This window comes from Corapipo altera, unplaced genomic scaffold (genome assembly GCF_003945725.1).
Source record: "Corapipo altera isolate COAL_440 unplaced genomic scaffold, ASM394572v1 305, whole genome shotgun sequence".
NCBI lineage: Eukaryota > Metazoa > Chordata > Aves > Passeriformes > Pipridae > Corapipo > Corapipo altera.
In genome coordinates this window covers 762411-789397 of record NW_020885011.1, presented here as the reverse complement: position 1 = coordinate 789397, position 26987 = coordinate 762411, and the positions used below count along the sequence as shown (strand labels likewise).

Sequence of the window (26987 nt, the reverse complement as noted above, 5' to 3'; positions counted from 1 at the left end):
AGCCACAGCTTCTCTGGGCAACCTGTGCCAGGGCCTCCCCATCCTCCCAGAGAAGAATTTAAACACCTCAACCTTCTGTGAAGGACACAGGGTAGAGTCCCAGCCCTAAGTGCTGTAACCTTGCCAGGATCCTTCTGCAGCCCCAGCTCAGCAGCTCAGGGACAGGAGGACTCGGGGACAGGAGGACTCGGGGCCTGAGCTCTGGGAGGTTCTACCCTGCGTCCCTGCCCTGAGAGGGAGGGATGGCCATGGGGGAAAGGGGCAGGGAAAAGGAGGAATATTTGTGGCACCTGTGGTGACCCCCAGGTGCCCTGCAGAGCCCCCTGAGCCCCCCATCCCCTCACCAGATGCTGTCCTTGTCGGCCACGGCGATGCAGGGCGTGAAGGGGTGGAACTTCACCACCGAGGGGACGCCGGGGTTCCTGTTGAGGAAGATCTGATCATCCAGCCGGGAAATCCCTGCGGGGACAGGAGCACAGCTCAGCCCTGGGAATGGCCCAGGGACAGGAGGCAGCACAGCTCAGCCCTGGGAATGGCCCAGGGACAGGAGGCAGCACAGCTCAGCCCTGGGAGCCTGTCCCACCTGAGGGAGGGAGCTTGGACCACCCCGGCTTCCCAGAGCCAGGTGTCCCACTCCCCCCCTCCTCCTGCCCCCCATTCTCACCAGCAGACCCCCAGCACTCCCCTCCTTCAAGGAGCTTCCCAGACCCCCATCACCGACAGCCCCGACTCCCCCACACCAACTGTGTCACAACTTAAGGCACAAACTAAAAACTGTGGTGACAAATCAGGGGGTCCTTTACGTTGGCAACCAAAGAGAACAAGCACAGCCAAGGCCAGGGAAACACCAGTTTGTATCGAGAGAAAACCCAACACTATTTCTTCAAAATATAAAAAATGAAAATGCTTTTTTTCAACTTAAAATACAGCATTTCACTGTAGCTTGTGGATTATTTATTTAAGCTTCCATTTAATTTCTTTTATATTTTAGGTTAATTTGCAAATGAAAAATGTATTTTCCACGGAGACCTTAAAACGATGGGTAAAGACTTTTCCCATCTTGTCTTCAGAGCAGTTTCCTATTCACAAACAGTGTTGGGACCCCTGACACTGCTATTTTTTGGCACACTACGAATTCATCACACAAACCCCTAAGCCCAGGAGACATCTATTCAGCTCAAGTTTGTTTTAGAATGCATCCATTTAATCTAATTTTCATTAAAAGCTTGTAAGTCTATTTTAATTCTTTTTAATATTTCACATTTTCATTATTTTTTTAATGAATAGTGGCATTTTAGTCACTCAGGTCAAGCAACCAAATATGAACACTGTCTAGAAAGAGATTTAATTTCTCCAGGCAAGCATGAAAAATCCCCTTCTTTGTATTCAAACAGATCTCCCAGGCCATCTCCTGGGCTCCAGGTTCATTCCTGTTTCTCTGGTTGATGATATTCTGCAGTTTCCTGACAGGAAGCTCCACATGGCACTGAAGGGAGCTCAGGAACCTCCCGACGACGAGGCTGAGCCCTGGGCACTTTTCCATTCAGCACATTAGGATTTCCAGCTCCATGTGCCTCCACGAGCATCCCCAGGGAGGACCAGCCTCCACCACACGGTCCTGCCCCGGGAATGCCACTGGAAAGATGCCAGGAGCTCCTGTAAATGCAGCTCCCCAGCCTCTGCTGCTCAGGGCACACAAGAAGCAGGGATAATTCAGGGATGCAAATTCCTCTGAAACTTTCATTAGGTTCCACTTTATTCAAATAAATTCCTGTGCTAAGAGAATTCCAGCCCAGAAGCTGCCTCGGAGAGCCCTAAATAAACACAGGTTTCTGGAGAGCTCACACGAACCTGAGGCACATTGGAAGCAGCACACACAAAGCCATACACACAAATACTCAAAATATAATGGGATATAAGGAGTAAATGATCATTTACAGAGCTCAGCAGAGCAGAGAACGTGAGAGACATCGCTGAGGTCTTTCCTGGGCATGGTGGGGCATGTCCAGCAGCTCCAGGGCTGCTCTGCCATGGCCATGTCTGTCCCACATCAAACACTGAGCTCTGCAGCTGTAAAGTTTATCCGCCAGCATTCCACCTTCTCCCTGGGGGAGTCCCTGCTCTGGGGCTCCCACACAGGTCAGCCAGCCTGGAGCTGCCCTGGCTGAGATGGAGCCGTGTGTTCAGTGGGCAGGGCAGACAATGGGCACTTCAGGGGGTCACTTCCCTGCTGTGGTGAACAAACCCAGCAGCTGAGAACAGAAAGGGGGGCGACCATCAGTGACACACCTGCAGCAGCGTCACCTCACCTGCACCAGGAGGGAATGGGTGAGGGTCAGCACAGGATCACCGCTAATTGGGGTCATCACTAATTGGGGTTTTACAGTTCAGTGTCCTGAACAAGGGAAACAAACCACTCACCCTTCTGGATGATCTTCTGGGCCTGCTTCCTGACCCGGGCGTTGCGCAGGAACCGCCACTCCCTCTCCTTGCGGATCTGGCTCTCCAGGTCGTGCTCTTCGGGGATCTTTCAGGAGAGCAATAAATACACAAAACAAACCAACAATGACCATCACAACTCCAGGAATTAGCTGACTGATCCCACAGTCCCTGTGACTCCCGTCCCCTCCAAACACAGAGGTCTGACCTCAGTACAATCCAGATTTCTCTGTTTAACACTCCTCAGCTGAAAAGCATCTCGTAGCAACCCTGAGACCAAAGGGGGAACACAGCTCTGCTCCAGCCAGCTCAGAACCCACTGAAATCCTTCTTCTCCTGCTAGTCAAGGACTGAAGGCCTAGAAGGTCACAGCTCATTCCCAAATCCCCGGGATGCTCAGGGTCCCACCACCATTTACCAGTAACAGCCTGTTTCGGTTCCTCACACTGGAACGTGATCCCCCCGTGTCACCTGGGTTTGATTACACACAAAACTCCCCCAGAAACTGTGGAGCAGCCACAGCCATTCTGAGCTATTTGATGATATTTATTCACACTCCACAGCTCCAGGTTTTGGCACTCCATGGCTTCCCTGCAAAACCTGTGCTCCAGGCAGAAGGCCAGGTCAGGATTGGGCAGCTCCTGCCCAGGATGGGAGAGGTCCCAGTGCTGCTCCCACCTCGGGTATCCCCCCCCTTAGTCAGAGCACAGGATCAAAAGGAGTAAGCCATGTGATCTCATCCCCAAACATGGCAGGAGCTACATAAGAGGTGTAGCATTTTTAATGCTTAGAACATTGTCCAAGACCAGTAACCCCCCTGCTCTGGAGCCATTCCTGGATCAGTGAAGGGGCTGAGCTACAGGACTCTGATCCAGCTTCTTTTGATGCTGGCTGTTCCAAAGGAGTAACTGTTGGAGCAGGGAGACAAAGTCCTTCCACTCCTTCCCTGTGCCTCATAAACACAGTTTTTCCCTGGATAAGAAAGTACTTAAATCATCTGTCACTCTTATAGTGCCTTCAAAACACACTATACTTTGGAAAACACTATCAGAGCTGAATTTCTGCTTCTTTAAAACAAATAAAAAATAACAAGCCCACCCTCCACCTTTCCTCTTGGTAAAAAAAAATAAAAGGCACTTCTATTTCAGTACAACACCTATTAGAAAGGAAATGACAAACGACCATAATGTAAAGCAATAAACAAACCTGAGCTAAAATACATCAAAGGAATTTGAGAGTGGAGAGATGACACCTACACCTTAATGAAAATCCAGCTTCTCTGGGAATAAATTAAAGTAAGCCCTAAAAGGCCAAGGAAGAGCCCTTGGACCACCACTGCAGTGAGTCAGAGCACACAGGAAAACAGCATCCTGGCCCCCCGTGCCCACCCACCAGCAGGGCTGGGCTGTGGGATCACCCTGCCAGCTTCCCCCGGGCACAAACCAGCGACACCTGAACCCTCCCACCTTGCAGGGCCTTTGAAAGTCAGCCAAGTTTTCCTTCTCTAACACCATATCTCTCCCTCATGCCATGGCAGTGGGTGCCAGGAGGGCAGCAGGGAGGATTTGGCACCCGGCTCCAGTGGTAGATCCAGTTTTCCCTGGGTAACATTCCTGCAGCAGTTGCAGGGAGCTCACTCCTCTCCCAGGGCTCTGAACGGCGGCCAAGGCACAGCGCTGCAGCTCAGGCAGGCATTTATCAGGAAGGGTTTCTTATGTAATTCTCACCTTCCAGGATCCTTCCCAGCTCCTGCCTGCATGTTCTGCCAGTCCTGGAAACAACAGATGCCGGCTCCCTCGCTCCTTGCCTCAGGACTTCCTGACAGCTGGCAGCCAGGCTTTCCTGCGCCGCGCGCGCCAAGGCCGCCCGTGGTTCCCAGAACAGCCTCGTGCCACGAGGGATGTCAGGGAGAGGAAAGGCTTTTGCAGAGATCAGAGCTGGGGTACAGGGATCTGCTCTTCCTGGCACACGGACAATTTGCAGCACAGTGTTTTCTTTCCCCGTTTATTTGATTAGATAATCGATAAATCAAAACCGGGATGATGGTTTGAAACGGAGCCCGTGATTTACACTGGAAATTAATCCCTCAATCGTTCCAGTGAAAGCATTCTCAGGGCAAGGTCTATGAAGCAAAACTAAATTCATAAATTAAATATGACTAAGATGCACTCACAGTCATTTTATGTTTATTCATTACAGGAACAGTTGTCTTGTCTTTCCCTGTTTAAGAAGGCAGGCAGCAGCTCCAAACGAACGGTTGGAATTAAGCATCAATGTCATCTTTTTCCATCAGTACTTGGTAGACTTTACTCTTTGCCTTTTTCATGAGGCTGAAGCTCCCAAAAGACAGCACCAGGGCTGTTCCTGTCGCTGCAGGAACGGGGACTGAAGGAACAGAGACTCCATGGAAACTCAGGTAGCACCCGAGCTGTCAGCCCTGCTTGGCTTCCAACCAAGAAACCTCAGAGAAAGTTCTCCTAAGGGGATTTCTTCCTGTCCCTTGCACACACACCAGCCACTCTTAACTCCAAAGTTTGTATAATTCCCTGTTAGGATGGGATAACACTCCAGTTTTCCTGCAGAAACCATCTCCTTGGCCTTTTAAAGATGCTTTGCAAAAGTAACAGGGAAATAATTCTCTTCCTCGTTTTATTAGGACATACAGATTTGGTTTTGCTCACTGGCACTTGTGGGATGCTCAGGGTGCAGCTGCAGCACCTCCAATCCCCTGGGAGACACAGAGCACTCCAGGAAACCCTTGATTTCCATGACTCCCCCTCCCTGGCTCCTATGAATTAGTACAGGAATGCTCCATACTTTTTACTGCTTCTCCTAAAGTAATTTTGTCTATTTTATGGACATGAAATAGCAGTAAACTCACCCCCCCCAGAGCTCCCCATGCACCCACTGTCCCTGCCCGTGCCTGGCTGCCTACTGTGATTTATTTTATTAATAAAGACCCTTCTTCTCTGGGAAGAGCTTTCCTTAAAAAGCAGACAAATGTTTTCAATAAGAACAAAGAGCTCAAACATCATCTCCCTCCTCCTGTGCTCTTGTCTGGACTTGAATCAAGACACCAAAACTCATCTTGATGAGAGAAAGCCCTGGCTAAAGCTGACCAGGCAGCCCAGCCCCACAGGCCAGATGTGTCCTAATGAATTATTCTGCTCGTGAGATCGGGAGAAAGGGAATTTCACAGCAGCTGAGGAAGTGTCAGGCAATCACTTCACCAGCTACTGCTTCCTCCTGGTGATTCCCTATGGAAATCAAGAACCTGCCATGTAACTACTGTTCTGATATCCTGAACTTGAGCAGTTACCCCCCCCCAAACACTTCAGTGTGCCTGAAGAGTGGGGATGGATGACTCGGCGGCAACTCCTGGATGAGACAGTACTTAAAATGCACAATTTCCTCATTATTAAGATTTAAATATCAGTGGTTGGATACAAATATCCGTTGTGGAAGTGGCATTAATGCAGCTGGGTGTTGTCCTTCCCAGACACAGTAACCCCTCCAAGAAATGGAGCTGAAAGCCCTGACACAGTTTGGGTTCCCTGACGACTCCCAGAGCACCTGGAGGTTTGCTTTAATGAGGGAGATCTGCTGCTTATTTCACACTTAAACCTGAAACCTGAGCTTTGGCTAAAACATTCTGGGAATTTAACAGCTAAAACATTCTGGGAATTAACAGCTTCTCCTTCCAGTCACTGATGATCTTTGCCCATCTCTCAAGAGCCCAGGTTTGGGTTTTTCCTAGAACAAGGCTTCAGTTTATCGTTCACTTCGTGCAAAGACAACTAAGTTACACAAAGAGCTCACTCCCCAAAAGATCTGGGTGCAGATTTGTCATTACCATCCTTATTCTTTGCCATAACACAACTGCTTTTATTTTTATAAACTTTAAAACCCAGCAGTGAGGCTCCCTAAGTTTCCTCCAGGAATTCCTGTGGATGCTCAGCCACACTCACTTTCTGCTCTTTAAGTTAAAGGTGTCTGTCCTGGGTGCCTGGGATCAGAGCACAGCTCTGAAATCCTGCTCGAGGACAGAGTGAAGCCACAGGTTCCTGCTGTCACTGGGATGCTCTGACCTCCCCCCAGGGCAGCAGCCTCTCTCTACCATTTCTCTGCCTCTTTTAGCATCCCCAGAGCCAGGAAATTCAGCTGGAATGTCAGAAAGAAAACAGCATCTCTCCTTCTCCAGCCTCTCACAGCCCTTTCTGGAAAAAAGGACTTTCCTTACTCCATTTATTTATATTAAAAAAATCTATTAATTTTAACTATAATGCAATTTTCAGTATATAGAGAAGCACAATATTTCAAATAAAACAACTCTGCAATGCAACCAGGTAAAACTGGTGGATCTGGACCACAGAACCCCTCCTCACTTTTACATTCTTTGCTGATCATGCTCCCATGGGGTGCAGGGCTTTTCCTCTGGGCTCTGTCCCTGGTCATACCCCACTGCCCCAGTCTCACTCTTCTGCTCCCTCTTATTTCTTCTTCCCTCTTATTTACAAGCACAGTGGTCCCACAGCTCCCAGAGCAGCACGACGTAGATAAATCCACCCCTTTCCCTCCCCAGACTGGAGGAAGAGCAGGGCAGGCAGGAGCCCAGCAGTGCTGGGGGGCTGGGAGAGCCCCCCCAGGGGATCAGGGTTACCTTCATCACGGGCTGAGCAAAGTACTTGGCGCTCCAGTCGCAGAAGCCCGTCTGCACCGAGGCCGAGATGAAACTCTTGTGCCCGACGGCGTCATCGGCATCGTCGGCCGTCTGCCAGGAGAGAGCAGGGTGTCACCACCCCCAGGGCAGCTGCGGGCACAGGGACACCCACACTGCCCTCAGCCGGGCAGCAAAACCCTCGAGCACATTGCCCAGGACACGGAACTCTGCGCACCCGGCTCCGGGATCGCTCCTCACAGTCCCCCCTCGGGAAGGTGCACGGACACCAGGCTGCTGCAGGGACTGGGGCTGTGTCACCCCCGGGTCACCACAGTGAGGGCCCAGCAGGAGTTTTCTCACAGTGTCCCAAGCAGCTGGAGCAGTGAGGATGACTCAGGATCCAGCCCAGCAGACACAGCTGCACGCCCAGGGCGCACACGGAGCAGAGTCTGTCACACAGCACGGGGCACTCAAACAGGACAGAGAAAAGCTCCATTCGCTCAGGTTTCAGCCATTTTTTCATAAATACGAGCCAGGCTGGTGCTGCCAAACCCCTGAGAAGGGAAGGTGTTCCTGCTGAGGCTGCAACACTTCCTTCCTGGGATCACACAGGACAATTTTCCCCGTCTCTGCTCTGCTGAGGCTGGAGAGCAGCCTCTGAGGGTCATGGATCTGACTCTGGGTTATCACTCAGACAGACAAATGTTCACGGAAGAATAAGCAATCGACTCTGATTAAACACATTTCTTAGTGGCAGAAGTGAATAATGCCCCATCAAAAGCTATAAAACACAATTTATCCTGAAGAAAAAAAATTAATCAATTTTTATTTGGTTGGTTAGAGGAAGCCAATCTGGATTAGCAGCAGCTGGAAGCAAATGAGGGATAGACATTGAAATCAAACCCCAACGAACAGAATGTGTGACAAACCCCAGCAGGGGGAAGCAGTCAGACCTGACAGGGAAGGCTCCTTACCTGTTCTGGCCCTTTGTCGAACATTTTCCTCGTCCTGGGGAACTGGTGGGAGTGGGGGGTGTACTGGACCCCCATGTTGCCCACGTTGGCAGGTCGCACGGACGCCATGTCCCGGCTCACGGGCTGCTTGGTCACATCGTTGGTCAGGCTGGAGCTGCTCGTGCTCGTGGTTGGGGGGGACCCTCTAAAAGGTCACAAAAAGAGGGAAAGGATTTAGGCTTCGCTGCACACCCAGCGGGGTTACCCGGGATGGGGCTGGGCAGGGAGCACTGGTCCCCCTGGCAGAAGGGGCTGGACTTACCCCACTTGGTGGATGTGCATCCCCTTGTTGGTGGGGCTGGCGGGGGCCGACTGGGTGAGCGAGGAGGTGTCCAGGATGCGCTGGGGGCGAGCGTTGACCGTGGCCTGGAGAGAACACACGGAGCCCTGAACGGCCGGAGCGTGGCCCCAGGTCACACCCACACCACTGGGGCTGCAGGGACTGAGCTCTCTGCAGTGGGGGGGTTAAAACGTACATGGAAAAGCCCCTGTGCTGCTCCCAACACACGAGAGGATTTCACTACTTGTGTAGTCAGAAAACACTTACCAGTAAGTGCCCTCGTGCTGCCTGCATGGAAATGGCTCTGAGCAACACATCAGCCTTTCCCTGAGCCAGCTGCAGCCCAGGACCTGCACCAGCACCCCAAAAACGTGGGCAAGGGGACAGCCCAGGGTCTCCTCAGGTGCCACTGGACAAGGGGACAGCCTGGGGTCCCCTCAGCAGCCCAGGGCTCCCTGCAGCCCCCAGCCTTTCCCTCCCACCTCACAGCTGAGCTCCCACCACGACCTCAAGTGACAACACGTGTTCTGAGCGTGGAGAAAAGAAGGTTCACTCCCTACAACTCCCCGGAAAGAGGCTGCAGCCAGGTGGGGGTCGGGCTCTGCTCCCAGGGAACAAGCGACAGGATGAGGGGAAATGGCCTCAAGCTGTGCCAGGGGAGGTTTAGGCTGGATATTGGGAAAATTCCTTCCCTGAAAGGGCTGTCCAGCCCTGGCACAGCTGCCCGGGGCAGTGCTGGAGTCTCCATCCCTGGAGGGATTTCAAAGCCATGTGGATGTGGTACTTGGGGACATGGGTGAGTGGTGGCCTTGGCACTGCTGGGGAAGGGTTGGACTCAGTCTCAGAGGGCTTTTCCAACCTCAGTGATTCTGTAATTCTGCCTCAAGCCTTTCATTAAAAACACCTGGATGAAGCAACCTGGGGGGAAGCAAACTTTCCTTTTAAGACTTTTTGATTTCAGAAAGCCTTTAGAGGCCACCACTGAATCCTGGGTCCTTTTTGTTTGTTTTGGTACTCCAAAGAGCTTGTTTGGGCGCTTTCCAAAGCTCAGGCCGGGAAGGAGAGCTGCACCATTCCCATCTGCATCATAAACATAAATCCCAGCCCAGCCGCAGTCTGGGTGAGAAGCAGCAGTGTCTGAAGGGCCCAGGGAATAAAGCAGCAGATTTCCTGCAGGAAGGCTGCACGCCTGGGCAGCCCACTCACCGTCTGCTCACACACAGCCCCATCCCCACAGCCCAGAGCCAGCCTGCAGACACACAGCCATGCTCAGGGCTCCGCTAAAAACCCCAGCAGGACGGGCTGGGCTCGTTTGAAAAGAAAAATCCCTGAACCCCAGAACAGCTGGGGTTGGAAGGGACCTCTGGAGATCATCCACTCCAACCCCCCTGCCAAGGCAGGGCCACCTCAAGCAGGTGACACAGGAACGTGTCCAGGTGGGTTTGAAATGTCTCTGGAGAAGAAGGGTTAGATGGGATATTGGAAATAAATCCTTCCCTGGGAGGGTGGGGAGGCCCTGGCACAGGTTGCCCAGAGAAGCTGTGGATGCCCCTGGATCCCTGGAAGTGTCCAAGGCCAGGTTGGACAGGGCTTGGAGCAACCTGGGCTAGTGGGAGGTGTCCCTGCCCATGGCAGGGGGTGGAACTGAATGAATTTTAAGGTCCCTTCCAACCCAAACTATTCCACAGTTCTGTGATAAACATTTAGTTCCCCACTACCATCCAGAGGAAGAAGCTCCTGGCTTGTTTGTCCAGGTGCTTCCCCTGGAGCTCCCCAAGTTCCCAGCCAGGTCTCCCAGATCACAAAGTTCTGCTCAGCTGTGTCAATTAAGGAATCCTCAGCTGTCCCAGTTCTAAAATGAAACCTCTTCTTCCCCGAATTTTTAACAAATTACACCAAAATATTAAACCTCTGGAACACTCAAGTGGTTTACTTCACCTGAAGCAGTATTCTTGTCGAAGCAACAAAATCAGTTTTTGTTTGTATTCACTGATAAAATTCAACCCCCAAACTGGGAAGTGTTTGCACAGACTGGGGAGGACAGATGTGCCCCGGGCAGCATCCAGGTGCTCCCTTCTCCATCCAACAAAGCTCCATTAGCACCAAGGAAAGATCTCAGGATACAGTTAGCAAAGATTTAATTGTCACTAATTTGCATTAGAAACCAGAGAGCTCCTGCCTGAGCTCCCAGCACAGAGCCTGGAGCTCTGGCTTCGGGTCCTGCAGCTCCACTCACGGCAGGGCTGTGGCCAGAATTGAACCCATAAAGGCCAGACCATGACCTGGGATCTGAGCCTTAAATCCCATTTTGGTGGGCAGTTGACAGGTTGTTTGGTCTTTGCTCTAATAAGAAAGCCTTGTTAGGAGGCAGCCAGGCCAGGTGGTCCTGGCCAAAGCAAAGCCCACGGCACCGACACGGCAAGGTCCATGTTTAAACACTTTCCTCACGGATCTCATGGCTAAGGCAAAGAGAACAAATAAGTTTTGTTCACTGAAGCATCCCCAGATAAAAATCACTGTAAACAGGAATGCTTCTTGTTTTCCAAACCCTTTGGAAGAGTTGCTGCCTTAGGAAGCAGGGACAGACCAGCTGACGAGACACAGTGTGAGATGCATGAGACCCATCACCTGAGCTTTGGGACTCTGGTCAGTACCAACACAGTTTGGTCCAAAGTTGTCAGAATCAACACAGAATTTACCCAATCGGTCATAACACTCCCTAGGGATATCACAACATAACAATCACAATTCCTGCTGGCACCAGCAGTGCCAGTGAGGGCGGCTGCAGGGCACAGCAGCACCAGTACTGGTATCAATCCATCTGTCCATTGGCCAGGGAGCAAGTCCTGAAAAAATATTCAAGTGAGGGAAAGGAGATCTGGTTCCACTTCATATCCCTTTTAAAAGTAGGAGTAATATTTCATTTTGCAAAGAGCCTTCCAAAATACAGAACTGAAACTGTTTCATGCATCTAGAGCAGAGAGAGCGAAATCTTCCACCTTTTCCCTTCTTTCTTCCCCTCACTTTGGCATCTCCAGCCTGGCAGTCATTTGTTGTACTCCCATATCACCAGGGAAGGGCTCAGCTCGTTGCCCCCACTGCCAAAATAATTCTCTCTCCCAAACCCAGCCTTGACTGCTCGCTGACACATACACTTCAAACAAATAAAAGTGTTGAAATAAGTAACTATCGTCCCAAGAGAAAATATGATTTCAAAGCAAGAAATCTCTAGGGCATTAAGATGGCAGTGCACAATGCTGGCATCTCTTACTGCAGCTTCAGCTCAGCAGCCCAGGGCTGAAGATCTGGGATTATTCTCTGGGAATGACCAGTAAGAGACGTCACCTGGCATTGCAATGGCTCATGGTCTCGATGCTTCAGCGACCAGAAAGCAGGGTCAGACAGAGCTTTCTGTCCCCAGCCCGGGCCGGGGGAGGCAGGTGGTGAGAAGATGTTCTGGGGTGGCCTGGTTTGGGGGGGGGGGGGGAGGTGCTGCCCCCTCCCCAGTGATGGCAGCCTCCAGGGACATCTTGTCAGCCTGGGAGGATGAGATGGGATGAGGATGGAGGTTTAGGCGCCCAGCCTGGGCTGGAGGTGAGGAGTGGCAGGGTGTCTGCATGCTGACTCACATGTACTAGTTCACCTGGGTTGGAGAGCCGTTGTGGCTTCAGTCTGCAGGCCAGTCCCACTTGCATTATCTAAATCAGTTTGCAAACGGATAATTTAATGAAGAATATTTAAAGGTTTATCCCAGGGACTGATCTAGACAAGTAGACTTCTAAACCAGACCTACTGTCAGAGGTCTGCACCTAATTTATACCCTAAAACAACCCCAGGCCCTCCCCCATTTATTCATTTTACCTGATCAAGAGTTCATAGGAGAGTTTATCATCTCGAAGCATTAAAAGCTCCTTCTGCAATAGGCAGAGCCCTCCAACAGACCCATCCAGGTCAGTCTGCCTAAGCCTTGCCTAAGCATGAACAAATCCACATACAAACACCTGGCAGGCACAGGTGAGCAGGGACAGGCACATACCTTGTAGGCAATGCTGTTGAGAACCTTCATGGCCAGGTCGGAGACGTCGGGATAGGGGTCGGCAGCCAAGTGAAGGAGCACTCTCCAAATTTGGGTATAAACACTGTTGAAACTCACACCTAAAATAGTAAAAAAAACACAACAAACCCAAAGCCTTGTGCTGCAGCACATGACAATCCATCAACTCCAACTCTTTGATCTGATGTGAGAAAATTCATTAGAACTCCAAACATCCCCAATGACATCTCAGGAAACATCAATAGAGGAGCTCAAAAACACCCCACATGGGAATTTTGTCTCCCTTTTGCCTGTCTGTGAACTCTGCAAGGGCTTGTGAAATCAAAGTGGGAGAAAGCCAAATAAATTTAAGACTCCCTAAATCAGCTCCAGTCAAGCTGCTGCTTTTCCAGGCTCCTGAAGCAAATCACCTGGAAAGGCCAAGTGGATAATGTCCAGGTTTCTGAGCTAAAATACTAAATGCTATAAACCCACTGCCTTATATTTTTGTGATTATTTTTATCGAATTGTTTAGGGGTTTGTGCATTCTACAAGTTTACTAAATGTTTAAACCTAAAGCTTTAGGAGCTTTAGGAGCTGAGCCTTTGGGAAGCAGCGAGTCCAACTCAGCCTTTCCTACTGACATTTGTATCAATCCCTCCAATTTGTTATTTAATGAGCATATCTGCCATTTGGTATTACAGCAGAAGGGACCGACAGATTCAAAGTACAAATCAAATTAATAAGCATTTGTAACAACTGACAAAATTCTGTGAACATTTTATTTTGCTGCTTTTAGGCGAGTAGTTTGTTATTCTGTCTCCGAACCCTCCCGGTGTCTAATCATGCAACACCCCAGTTGGGAGTTGAGCCATTTGGACAATATTAAAGTGGTTGCACTAACAAAAAAAAGGAGCTAAAATAGAGATTTCAGATGAGTCACAATCAATGGTAAATGACAGATCAAGCTGTTACTGCTTTTCCTCTCATGTTTCTGGAGGCATCTAAATATAAAGCTGGGAGGAAAGGGCTCCTTGGTCACCAAGCAGCTTCTGACCTGGCAGAGGTGCTAAACCTGATACTCAAAGCAGCAGAACAGACTGGGACAGACCAGTTCTGAGCTCTGGCTGAAGGTAGCAACAAGCTCCAGGAGCCCACAACAGGCTGCCCCTCGGATGCTGCTCTACCTGACCAGGGGAACCTTCCTCTGTCAGGACATCCCCAGATTGTGACAAATCTCTCTGCAAAGGACCAAGGCAATATCCCAATAACCCAACTCCTCCCTCTCATTCCATCTGCAAAGGGTCTCTCTCTCAGCTGGAAACCAAAGGATGTTCCAAGTGATGTCTGCTTAAATTCTCACCTGGAAATCTCACAAGTGTCTATGATGGGACCACCTGCACTGTGCTGGGGGTGACCCACAAAGACTCCTCCAACTGACCCCAACCTTTCCAGAGCAGGTCAGGGACAGGGCCTGACAAATCAGAGAATCCCAGACTGGTTTGGGTTGGAAGGGATTTTAGACTATCCCATTCCACCTCCTGCCATAGGCAGGGACACCTTCCACCAGCTCAGGTTGCTCCAAGCCCCGTCCAACCTGGCCTTGGACACTTCCAGGGATGGGGCAGCCACAGCTTCTCTGGACAACCTGTGCCAGGGCCTCTCCATCCTCACAGGGGAGAATTTCTTCCCTGCCCTGTGTCAGTGGGAAGCCATTCCCCCTTGTCCTGTCCCTCCAGACCCTTGTGCAAACTCCCCCTCCAGCTCTCTTGGAGCCCTTTTAGGCACTGGTAAGGCTGTAAAACATATAACAATGTAAATTGTTATAAGGCTGTAAATTGTAAAGGCTATAAATATATATTTATATAATACTGTAGAATATTTATATAATACTGTGAAATTGTAAAGGTTGTAAATATATTACAATGTTAAATCCTGGAAGCTTCTATTACCAGGGAAAGAAAAACTGGAGGGGGAAGGATAAAGAACAAGAGAGGGAGGGAGGCGAAGTGCTACAAGCTGTGGGAGGAAAAAAGCAGCAAGGCAGGTAAGGTCTGAGGTGTGCCCAGAGCTCTGCCTCCTACACTGGGTCTGTCAGGAGTTACATAAGGACCAGAGGGAAAACTGGATGCCTTGAATTCTTTAAAGCCCTTGAAAGAGAGTAAAAGGAAAGGGAGAGCAAGGGGGCACCCAGCAGAATTTCCAGGTCTCTGATAACCACCTCGTTCACGAAGAAAGAAACCCAATGACATTTTTTATACATCTAAGCATCATGAAAAAAACCCAAATTTAAAGCAGAAACTGTGCTGGTGCAACTCCTCCTTCACCTGGCAGCCTTTGAGGAGAACACAGGGAATTTCTACAAAAGCATCTCGGGCTCAGGGTTGGTGCTCCAAGGGCTGGTCCCCCCCGACGCCACCTCCCCACATCAGTGCTGTTCCATGCATGGAGTCCCACCTCTGAAACAGCTCTGAGTAAAATCCTGAGCTCCAGGTCCCTGGGATAATGGGAACAGCAGAGGTGGCAGGAGGAACAGCAGCTTCATTTCACGTAATGGGCTCAAGTGCACAAGCTAACCACGAGATGCAAACAAAGAGCCGAGCAGGAGATGGGTGTTAATCTAAGCAGACAGCTCTGTAATTAGTCACACTGACTGAAAGCCAGTTCAATGGACCTTGCAGTATGGATTTATGTTTACAAAATGATTCCTCTACGCCCAGAATGTCAAAAACAAATGGTCTGCCTTTCCCTTGACTTTGATTTTCCTTGCACACACACAGCCTGGTTCCATTCACCCGCGAGCCCCACACAGCCAGCCTGGGGCTGGGCCGGGGTCCTGCAGCTCCAAGGGGGCCACACCGGATGCAAACCCGACTGCTAATGGCTCTATTTATTCTCTTTGATCTGCCAGGCTGGGACAGGGTTTCTTTCCAAACCCCTGTAAAAATCACTGCAGTGATTTCCAGCCCTGACCTCCACGGAAGGGGCAGTTCCACTCCCCACCGGCACCGCAGCAAAACCAGACCAATGGCAGCCCCAGGGCTGCTGCTCAGCTGGCCCACAGTCAGCTCCTGGGGCAGGGAATGACACCTTTGGATGGGCACGGAGTGACAGGGAACGAACCTGCACACGGGGACAGGGGATGGGACCTTCTCACGCAGGGAAAAACGTCAGGCTGAACAGCCCTGGGGATTCAGGGACCTGCTTCCCACCAGGGCCAACCCCACCTGCCCTGGCAACGTGCAGCCCACGAGTCTCCTCTCTTCCCACGAGGGACACAGAGGGACCCTGGCTGAAGAGGACACCCCAAGTCCCTGCTGATCTCTGAACTCCACTCAGACAAACTGCCTGTTCCCTGCAGCCACAGCAATCCAGCCCCCCCTGCCCCCTTGAGAGCCTCCCCTGGGCTCTGGACGGGCTCCTGCACACTCCAAACCAGGTGAGCCCAACGGCAGAGCTGAGCTTTTAATGCTTCAGCACAAACCAGAACCAGCTCATTAGAAAGAAGTTCCCTCAGAGCAGGTACCCCCTGACCAGGGCTGATGTCACCAACATGAAAGCAGCCCACCATGACCAGCCTCACAGCAAGTTTGCATTTCCAAAACCTACCCAGATCCCTGTGTTTTGCTCCTTATTACTTCTCATTATCTCTGTGCATTAAACATATTGCCTGGTGAGAGAGCAGGAGGCTCTACCTGTCCTAACACTCACTCTTATTTCTGCACCTCCCTGTCCACCTCCACCTCTGCTCTCCTCATCCTCACTGCAGCAACCTCCCGCTGTCACTGTTACTTTGAGGCAGATCCTGTGACATGGTGAACAGTTCTCCACCCCCAGCCTCTCCCGCTGGAAAAGACAACTATTCCCCAGCATTTCATCTCTCCAAGATTTATTTTCCTCCCTCTTTGATCACTCCTTAAGATCATCTTTCCAGCGATGCTCTCTGTAGGACAAAGACTTTCATCATGCAGTTTGGATACGAATAATCAGCCTCGAGGTATGCAACCCCCCATCTTAATTCCTTCCCTTTTCCTATCTTAAAACTAAACATTTCCAGGACACCAAGATTAATGAGTGGCTGTATGGAAAAGCAGCAAGGCTCAGCTTCCCTTCCAAACTGATGTCTTTGTTGACTAACCACAAACTGCCTCTTGCCAGCTTGAAAATTGGGCCAGAAATAAATGTCTCTCCTGGTACAGCCCTGTCTGGCCAAGGAGCAGCTGCCAGAGAACAAACACCTTGGCTGAGAGTACAAGCTGCATTTGGGGGGGCACTAAATGGGGACATTTGGTGTACAGTTAGCTTAGGAACTGCTTGTAAAATGGAACAAGGAGGAATGGAGAGCTTTTCCTCCAGTTCATGGGAAGTACATGGTGTGATGCCTCTGTGTCAGTGAAGAGGCTGATCCAGAACAATCCCTCTGGCACCGTGTTTCTAAAGTTGCAAGAGAGGAAGAAAGGCCTGAGCATCAGCAGGTTTGGCTGCCCCACCCTGGAAGTGTCCAAGGCCAGGTTGGATGGGGCTTGGAGCAACCTGGGCCAGTGGAAGGTGTCCCTGCCCAGGGCAGGAGGTGGGACTGGATGGGCTTTAAGGTGCCTCCAACCCAAACCATTCCATGGTTCTGTGATCAGTGGATCAGCCCAGGGAATGCAGAGTACAGGACACAGTCAAACCATACCTGAAAATTTCTGCTTTTACAGACCAGATTTCTGCTTTGCTCTGAGTCTCCCCACATGCCCAAAACCATCCTTTTTACTGCTTTGGCTGCCTCAGATATTGGCAGAGGTGTTACTGCAGAGCCAAAGCCCCATTTCCTCATCCAAAGGACACAGAGCAGAGCAAACACTCCTTCAGTCACGACAAGTCTCTCACCCAGGTGGGCTCCCTGAGCTGCCCCTCGCTGGCTGTACAGCAGCAGTTTAGTGCCCATTAGGACATTAAATATGGGGTTAACCCGGGCCAGGCACAACAGCCACAGAGCTGTGAGGGTGGCTGGGGCTGATGGCATCTCTCCTTGGGGAGGAGGAGAGGGCTGGAGGATGGTGATTCTTCAGCAGGAATGAGAAAAGCCTGGCTTGCAGCAGGCAAATGGGAAGGTAATGGCATTCTGTGCGAGTCATGAATTTTAAACACTTCTCTAAGCTCTGCCATTTCCAGCTGGGTCTGAGCTCTTTGATGGAATAGGAATGAGGGAGGCCTTGGAGAGCTGCTCTCTTTGCTTTCCCAGGTCTCCTTCACCTCCTCCAGCTCCTCTCCAGATTCTTTTCCAGCTCTGCTGTACAGCCCTTGTGAGACAAGCACAAGCCATCAAGCAGACACAGGGTGCACCAGTGGGAATGGGAAAATTCAAGTCCTAGCTCAAGGTGGAGAGAAATTTCCTAACATTCCTGTTATGCTTTATGAGATCCAATTTCATTAGTGACAATCAAAAGCAAATTAACTGATCAAGTTCCTAATGAACACATGATTTTAAACTGCCACAGGGGCTCAGGAATTATCATCCCAGAATCTTTCAACTCAGAAGAGCCAAATCACCATTAATTCTCCCAGAAAACACAGAGCAGAGAAAAATGTTTCTTCAGTCACACAGGTCTATCACCCAGGTGATCCCTCTCTTGAGTTACACCACTCTCTTTTCACTGATGTGTGAAAATATGGGCCCATTTACTGATTACAAAGGAAATACAGACTTCCCCCAGCATTTCCCTGTGCATGCTGCTTTCCCTGGAAAGAGACCATTCCAAAAGCCAGGTTCTGCTTGGTGCCTGTGCTGTCATGCCAAAATGGTTTAGGTTGTCTGAAAAACTACAGGTAGTTTAAAGCAAAGCTGTTGTGGCAGTCAGACACCACTGGGGAAGTTACCTGAAAAACAACTGGGGTGGAAGAGCTTCACGTAAACGTTCCAGTTTGTTCCATAAAAGAAACGCAAACAATCCATTACCCAAATCAGCCAGGCACTGCACAAACACAGGGATAACTCCCCTTCCTTCTGGGCTCTGCAGAGTTCTGCACATCATCCAGAGAGGGAAATGGGAGAGACAGGGGCTGCTGAGTGGTGGTCGTGATGCCAGAGCTGCTTATCCAGGAGAGACAATGGAGAGGGGATGGGAGGCAGCACAATCAGCCATGGAACCTTCAGAGTTCTATGGAACACTCAGTCTTTTTGCTTTTAAGACACAATCTGGGATTTTTTAAGTCCTGTTTTAACTATATACATATAAACCTGCAGAGGAAACAAGCTAGGTCAGGTTTCCCTGGAGGAGTAACACAGCACAGGGGCTGTACAGAAACACAACCCACACGACAAATCCCCAGGGAAGCAGTTAGTGCTGAGGCTCAGCTGCTGCAGCCACGGGATGGGGAGTCCCTGCTTCACTGTCTAGCCAGTGAAACTGCAGTGGGTGTGGAAATCCTGTATACCCCAATTTTTGTGCTTAAATTCCTAACAGGACCATTGTCCATCGTAATGAAGCTCAGAGCTGGAGCCAACAGCTCCCATTCCCAGTCCTCCTACCAGAACAGGAGCAACCCAACCAAACACAAAAATAGCATTTCTAGTGTTGTGAGAAATTTTCTTGGAGTAAGATCAAGCAGGAGCCAAGATGCCAGCCTTCCACACAGCCAAGAGGTGACCCCAAGGGAAGGGCAGGAGAGGCTTTGCTCACCTATGAGGGAGTTCAGGGAGGAGTAGGAGCTGACTCGTCTCATCTTGTCGATGGTCTCAAAGGACAGGATGTACTCCTCGTTCTCGGGGCTGCCCAAGGTGCTGCTGGCACTGCTGCTCGTGCTCAGGTTCCCAGGGGAAAATGCAACAGAGCTTCCAGCTGCCAAGAGAAAAGAACAGATGCTGGAACAAGGACTGGTGAGAGAACAATTTTTACCCAGACATAACAGCTCTTTTCTAAATCCTGCCACAGTCGGGGAAGGTGTGGGCAAACCCACAACTCCCCTTTTTAATACTGAATGATTAAACACAGAACAAGTAAAAGACTGAGTTAAAAATCCACTTATGCTTGGAAGCTGGAAGACACCTTTTTGGTCCCCAAACACTCCAGAAAATCAATACTGATGACCAGAAAATTGGAACTAATTACGAGGGAGGTTCTCATGGAAGCCCTCGGAGCTGGATAACTGGGGCTGAAGTGCTGGTTCCAGCCCTCGCTGTCCCACACGTGGGATCTCCTGGCTGGCACAGTGGGGTCAGGGGGAAGGAAAGGGAACTGAAAGCATTCTGAAATGTCTTACACTCCTCATTCAGGCTGAGGTTCTGCAAGGACTTGTTGAGGTTCCTGGCCGTGGTGACGGCTCGGATGTTGCCGTAGGAGCTGACCGAGCGCAGCCGCGGCGTGCACGGCCCGTCCCGCACCGGCGTCAGGCTGCCCCCCTCTGCGGAGGCAAAACACAGCAATTAGAGCTGTAATCACAAACAGTCATAGTGTTCTGGTTATTTCCCAGCAAATATGTAACTAAAACACCACCAACGTGAACAAAATTCAGTGGTTCTCTGTCAGGCTAAAAGGGAACGAGGGACGACGAAGGATCCCGCCCACCCAAACCCCACCTGTGGCAGCTGGAGAAGGCAGAGGGTAATTCTTCTCCTCTTCTATGAACTGCAAAGCCACGGTGCAGAAATTGCTCTCGTACTGAACCACCAGGTGACTCAGGGCCACCACCAACTCCTGGGGAAAGAGCACAAGAAACACCTCATGGTTACACAGGCCAGAAACAAGGGACTGCAGGCAAACACAGACCAATGTGGTCATTATTTCTGCTATTATTAGCTGGCCATCCAGGCTAATAATTCTCCCTTATTTCACAGAGATGAGCTGCAGGCTTCTTCACAAGCCTTTTCTACCTCAACCAGCTCCCACTACTCCACCACTCCTACCCAGCACTACCACTGCTGAGTAACCTGCTCTAGTGGAAGGTGTCCCTGCCCATGGCAGGGCTTGGAACAAGATGAGCTTGAAGGTCCCTTCCCACCCAAACCATTCCATGATTCTGTCACTGATTCTGCCCAGCGTTGTCAAACTGAAGCAGTACCACAGAAAGCACTGAGCAGCAACAGGAGCCAGAGCTGGCTTTGGCTGCTGTCTCTGTTCAGGGACTGATCTCCCAAGGAGAGATTTATGAATCTCACAGAGCATTCAGTGTGACACGCAGCTCTCTTTTGAATTAAACTGATTAAATGTTGGAACAAGACAACAGAAATGAATCCTTGCAATGCTGGTGACAAGTGCCAGGGTGTTGATGTTCCAGTTAAGTAAACACAAGCATTAGGACACCTCAGAACAACCCTCAAGAACAATCCAGAATGTCAGAAACTATTTAATGTACTATTGATGTATGATGGTGCATCAGAAACTGTAACTCTCCCAAATCTGAAGAACTATTCCGAAGCTGCCTGTGATCCATTCTTAGGGTTCTAAAGGCAGGAAGACCTCACTGAACAGAGCTCTCACTCTCTCCACAGCATTCTGACTCCCCCTCCTCTTCCTCCCCTAGGACTGCCACCATTCCATGTTTTTAGCAACATAAAACTATTTAATTTAAAACCTGAGATCGTGTAATGTAAAATATTGCAATCAGACTGGTGATCAGCAGAAGAGCAGCCCAGGAGGAATTCTCAGTGTTCTGTGCACCTGAGAAGACTCTAGAGTAATTGCTCTACTTCCTTATCCCTGTCTCCACATTCTCTTTAAATTAAAAAAAACCCAGGATATAAAAATTCCCTCCTGAGATGATCCCTCCTCTTCCAGACATTTAGTGGAATACTTGATACTGTTAACCCACAGAAACACAGATCTGAACAACAACCTTGTCCACATGTGGACACTGCCACAGCTGCACCTGCATCACTCCTGTCAGGGGCTCCTGACAGAGCAGAGTAAAGGAAATGCTGCAATGTTTGTGCGGCCAAAGGGTATGTGGATGCAGCAGCACCCCTGGACACTGCTGGACAGACCCCTGAGCGTGCAGCCTTCGGCCTCAGCACTGGGCTGATGCTGCTCATCACTTGTGCTGACACCTCTCTGCAGAAGCTGAAGGTGAAGACTCCGTGAGCTGTGGCTGCTCCATCCCTGGAAGTGTCCAAGGCCAGGTTGGACGGGGCTTGGAGCCACCTGGGCTAGTGGAAGGTGTCCTTGCCCAGGGCAGGGGGTGGCACTGCATGGGCTTTAGGGTCCCTCCCAACCCAAGGCACTCTGGGATTCGATGATGATTCCGTGAGGGACCAGACCCTCCCAAGGCAGAGCAATTCCCTGGGAAGGCTGTGAAAGGCCCTGCCAGGCCCGGGGCAGAGCTCCCCCGGCCGTACCTTGCGCACCATGGGGCTGCCGTCGTTGATGAGCTGGGCCAGCATCATGGCCACGTTGTGGTCGATGGTGGTGGAGTGATCCGTGCGCTCCGCAGAGTTCCCCACGAACGTCCCCAGGGCGAAGACCGCGGCACAGCGAACCTGGGCACACAGACAGCCTCAGTCACTGCTCCCCTGCCAGGGGGATTCACTGTGCCCCACAAACGGCGCCTCTGGAAACCTGCACTGCTGTGTCAGGAGAACAGCGAGGGGGACGGGGAAGCCCACGGGGAGTAACGACCCAGGCAGCCTCAGCAAAGCACTGAGTTTTAAGTATTCACAGACACGGGATATATTTAATTTCCCAGAATACTTGGTGACCTTCCCATGGGTGATTCTTCCACTTGTGTTGCCTTGAATATTAATTAACAGCAATAAGGTAAACACAGAGTTCCTGTTGGGATGTGAATCTTTAATAGGAGTGCTGACTACAGTCTTCAAATATGGGCTTCTAGAAATGCAGAAGATGAGGGGAAAAAAGGAGAAAAATCAAGGAAAAACTTTGGACAGCCCACCCCACCTCTGCAGAAACACTGCTCACAATGTGGAGAGATTGAGGCCAGAGACAGGAGGTGGAGGATGCAGGACAGAGGCTGAATGGGGAGGGGATTCTCATCTTTAATCTCTGCACGTTATCAGAGGTGTTTAGCTCAGCTCCCTTCTCCCATGTGTGCTGTCACCTCCTCAGGCTCTGAGGGGCTCTGTCAGTCACTGCCAGCCTCAGCACAGTCCCTTCTCTTGGGGAGTGTGTCACAAAGGTAAAAGATGTCCAGCTAAAGGTGGATTTTCACACATGGCAGTGGGAGAACAGTTTTCACACTTGGACAAAAAGACCAAAGGTTTTTTTGCAACACACAGTGAGTTTAGGGACCACATTTCTAACAATCTGATTTTAATAATGTGATATGCAAGGAAGCAAAAAACATGGCATTTCCCAACTCCAGTGCCCAGATCCCAGGGTGCTAGGGTTGTATGAACTTCCCCTGCATTTCTTTGGATGCTCCTCTTGCAGGGCTTGTTTGATTTGCATCACCATGAAGAAACAGCAACAAGATCTTTCTCTGAACCAGACACAAACATAAAGCCCTGGAAGGCCCTGGTTCGTAGGAATTTCTGTCCTCTGCCAGAATTCTGCCAATTCAACTGGCATTTAGGGGAAAAGTTGGATTTTTACCTCTGGGATTGGATCCGAGAGGAGACTGTAGAGCTTCTCATGAGCGCTGTCTCTCACTCCACACCACCTGGCCGAGTCAAAGTTCTGCCAAATCCGGCCCAGACAAATGGCCACCCAGTGCCTGAGGAGCGGGTGGGGATCGTTCAGCTGCTCCAGGCAAATGGCAATCAGGTTTCCCTGAAGGCAGGCTTCCTGCAACACAAAGCAACACCATTTACTGGGTATGACAGCTCCCCACCTCATCCCCACAAAACAAGACTAGTTCTGAAAGACACAGAAAATCAGGAGAAAATAATCATTCAGTGGTTTTATACTGATTTTGTTACAAAATCCCATTTGGCAGCAGCGTGAAGGGAAGGGCAGGCACAGGCTACTAGAGCTGGTTAAATAGTTGAGCATTAGAAATGTTTCCTGTAAGGCACAAAGCCTGTTTTTCCCTCACTGGAAGTGTTCCTAGCACCTGTGAGAGCCCCAGGGTTTATGGCTGATTCCACAGACCATTCCCAGCCATCGGGTTCCCACTTGAGAGGACCAGGCACTGTTTCCTTCCCAGTCTGCCAGTGGCTGCTGGAGGGGTGGCTGTGGAGTGACTCATGTCCTTACCCTCCACTGCCAGGTGCTTTGTCACACCCCCAGGCCAATTTCTTTTTTTTAATCCATGCAGAAACAACATAAAACAACCTCCTAGTTCAGTTTCCCAGTTCAGAGTTGGGCTGTAATGCAAGCCAGGACACTTCCATCGAAGTAAAGGCATAAGGCAGAGAGAGGCAGGAGAGACTGAAGGGAAAAGGCTGTTGGAACTCACCTGCCCAGTGTTGTAGTTGTTCACAATCACAGCCAGGATAAATGCTGTCATTGTCCTGTGTTCAGCCTGAAAACAACCCACAACTGAGGGTTACCTGGAGAACAGGGCAGGGAACAGCTACACCCCATCCTGAAACATGGCACTGTAAGTGCAGTTTGTGTCACATTAAAGGAATGAGAGAGGAGAAAGAAAGCTGGAATTTTCTTGGCAACAGCCTGTCACACCTGAGACACTTCCCCAGCCTGCCCACACGATCCCCTCAGAGCACCCTGCTCCGGGGAGGGCTCCCAGCACCCACTACAGGAACCCAAACAACAGCTGCCGAGGGAACTGCCAAAGCTATGGGGCAATTCCCTGTCTCTGCAGCCTCCTGGAGCCCCCAGTTCCCACAGAGTAATCTGCTTATAGAACTTTGTCTGTAAATCCTTGTTTGGTTTGGCTGCCTCTGTCACACTGGTGGGAGCATTGCTGACTCCCCAGTACAGCCCTGGTGTGGGGGCAGCCCCACACCAGCACCAGAACAGAAGCTGAACAGAACAGATCAGCTAAAACAAGGTAAGCAAATGCTACAGGAATCTGAATAAACATGACTTGTCCTTACTGGCATATAAGGATCTGCCAGAACCGAAAGGAAATACTTGTGTCCATTGTCCTTCACCAGGTCAGCCTGGCACGACTGAAAAAGAGACCAAGAAAACCACAATGAGAACTACAACATACATGAATTCGCTCCTCCAGTGATGTATAAATGTTTCGTGTCTCAACCATTTTTCTCAAATCTTGTTTTCATTTGAGAAGCAAATTAAAGCTCAAACGCTTCCTGGGGCTGCAACCAAACACCCCACGGGAATGGGCTGACAGGGAGGAGCAGGGAACCCTCTGCTACCCCCAAAGGGACACAAACAGCAGCTGGAAACGTGACCTCTTGCTTGGGGAAGAGTTAAATGGGACATCTCTGCCCCACATTAAACCTCCACAGTATTTATCCTGCTACACACAACCTAAACTGCAGAGCAGCTCCAAGCCCCCCAGGAGACAGGGCAGGTTTCCTGGCTGGGGTAAGCACAGGGGTTTGCTGACACACCACCTCAGGCTCCAGGCTGATGTAATGGGGTCACACCAAAAGGATACACAGCACCAAAGTGGAAATGTAAGGGAGGAAACACTGACTTGGCAATGAGCCTCCCCTGGGTGCTCCGGGCCAGAGACAGGATCCTGCATCTTTTATCAGGAGGAGAAGGTGAAGGAGGGAACTGGCTGCTGAGGGGGGGGGATGGCAAGGCAGAGATGCAAGAGAATAGTTTATTGCTGAAGGGAGTGAAGTTGCTGGTTTTGGCAGAGCAAAGAGCAGAGGGCCTGGATTGCTGCCAGGCTGCAGCTACAAGAGGCTTTCCTGACTCCTGTGTCACTGCACACACCAGGCTCCCTCTGCCCCCTTTTCTTCCTCAGTGTCATCACTTTCTGTTCCTTCCACAAAACAATCTCTTGGCTTTAATGTAGGCACACAGACACCAACAGCACACTCATTGACTGTGCTGCCTCTCCAACCCAAATTCCTGAGGCTCAAGGGAGGGAAGGGATGGCTCTAAAACCAGAACATTCACTCGACCCCTCCCTACTCAGATCCTGTGAACAATCTGGAATCCAGCACCACTGACACCTCCTCCTCCTCACAGAGTAAGCAGCTCCACTGTGAATAATACAACGTGACCAAAACAGGCTGCAGGCTCGGTGTGGAAGTTCAGAACTTACAGAAAATACTCTACTTGCAAGGAACAGGAGCTGCTGCCTGTCCCCTCCTTCAGCAGTGCCCATGGCCCTTCCCTGGGGAAGCTGCCCCCTCCTCCCTTCCCACTCCCACCATGTGTTGGTGGAGTCAGGGAGTGAAACTGCAGAAAAAAAACCCAAACACACCATTTAAGAGTATTTTTTCTGTCTTGCTGTAAAGCAAAGCCTGCAAATGAGCGAGGCAACAACAGAGCATGGGAGGGAGTGTGTGAGGGGGCAGGAGGGAAGAGAGCCCTCTTGGAGGGGAGGACAATGGGACACCAGGTGGGAATCACACCTGAGCCTCCTGACACGAACCTGGGGCTGAGGCCCCAGCCTCGGGTGCCTCAGAAATGAGCTTTTCAAGAATAGCTCTAAGATGAATAGTTTTCATTTTCTTTGCTTTCCAAAATCCTCTTAGGATGTTAATGAAAATATAGTTATAAAACTAAACCTGACAATGCTGGATCAACAGAGGGGAAAACTTCAACTAATTCAGTGCTGTTCTCCATACTGAAATGGAGGAGATATGCAAAAATAACCCCCAAATAGGAAAGATCCAACATCCACAAGCAGTTCAGACATTCTATATGGGCTTATAATTGTGCCTGAATTAATGTGTGCACCTCTCCTAATAATTTTATTGTGCTCAACTAATTGCACCCACAAACCATAGAGCTGTATAGACAATTATATAAATTTATCTGCAGTTACTTACCTGTTTAATTATTTATTTTAAACCACACCAACCAGAGCTCTGTCTGAGGCCATCTTCAAAAAAAAAGGCACACTGCTGAAACCCCAAAGAACCAGGAGCACTTACACTGTCCACTGCCAGGATTTTGGCCCAGATGAAGACAAGGAGTGGTCGCAGCTCACGGGCTGAACTCTGAAGTAGCTTCAGCACATATGGGAAAATGCCAACAGAGAGGGCCTGGGAGGCAGAGAGAAGAGTAAACCCCCATGAGCAACACCCCTGTGAACAAACCCCCCTGAACAAACCCCTGTGAACAAAACCCCCTGAACAAACCCCTGTGAACAAACCCTGGGGGCAGCTCAGCCCCAAGGGCCGAACACGAGGGCTGTGCTGCCAGGACACAGCATCTTTAATGACACAGCTGAGAAACCTGGTAGGAAACAATTTCCCACATTTCTAGTAAAGAGGGGATCCCTCTGTGTTTGTTGCTCATTTTAATCTTGAATGTCACCAGATATTTCCAGACTCATTTGGTCCACGGAGACTCCAAGCTAATCCAGCACCAGCTTTCACTCCTTCCAGCCTGGGCTATTTTATGCTTCACAATCTGCTCCCTCCCCTCAGCTGGGGCCATTTGCTCTCTCCAAACACTGCAAACAGCTCAGCAGTTCCAGCCTTCCCACTGCAAATTAACAGGGCTCTCCTTACACAGACTTTTAGCAAGCCTTTTCCATGGGATCAGAGAGCACTCCCAGGAGGGCAGG

At 50.3% G+C, this 26987-nt stretch overlaps 1 protein-coding gene across 4 annotated transcripts in view; it reads right to left on the bottom strand.

Moving 5' to 3' along the window:
* RPTOR (regulatory associated protein of MTOR complex 1) overlaps positions 1–26987 on the bottom strand; it is a 104845-nt gene that overhangs the window by 19244 nt on the left and 58614 nt on the right. For 2 of the 4 annotated variants that reach the window (XM_027667535.1, XM_027667534.1), the window contains exons 13-27: positions 26350–26460; positions 24361–24435; positions 23760–23825; positions 22955–23146; positions 21742–21882; positions 19987–20104; positions 19671–19811; positions 19091–19249; positions 12429–12547; positions 12022–12090; positions 8375–8478; positions 8074–8257; positions 7100–7210; positions 2422–2527; positions 345–459 (exon numbers count right to left, since the gene is read on the bottom strand). In XM_027667535.1, coding sequence (XP_027523336.1) covers positions 345–459; positions 2422–2527; positions 7100–7210; positions 8074–8257; positions 8375–8478; positions 12022–12090; positions 12429–12547; positions 19091–19249; positions 19671–19811; positions 19987–20104; positions 21742–21882; positions 22955–23146; positions 23760–23825; positions 24361–24435; positions 26350–26460 — 1811 coding nt within the window. The remainder of the gene's footprint in view (positions 1–344; positions 460–2421; positions 2528–7099; positions 7211–8073; positions 8258–8374; positions 8479–12021; positions 12091–12428; positions 12548–19090; positions 19250–19670; positions 19812–19986; positions 20105–21741; positions 21883–22954; positions 23147–23759; positions 23826–24360; positions 24436–26349; positions 26461–26987) is intronic. The other 2 variants (XM_027667536.1, XM_027667537.1) reach the window with 1 other exon arrangement.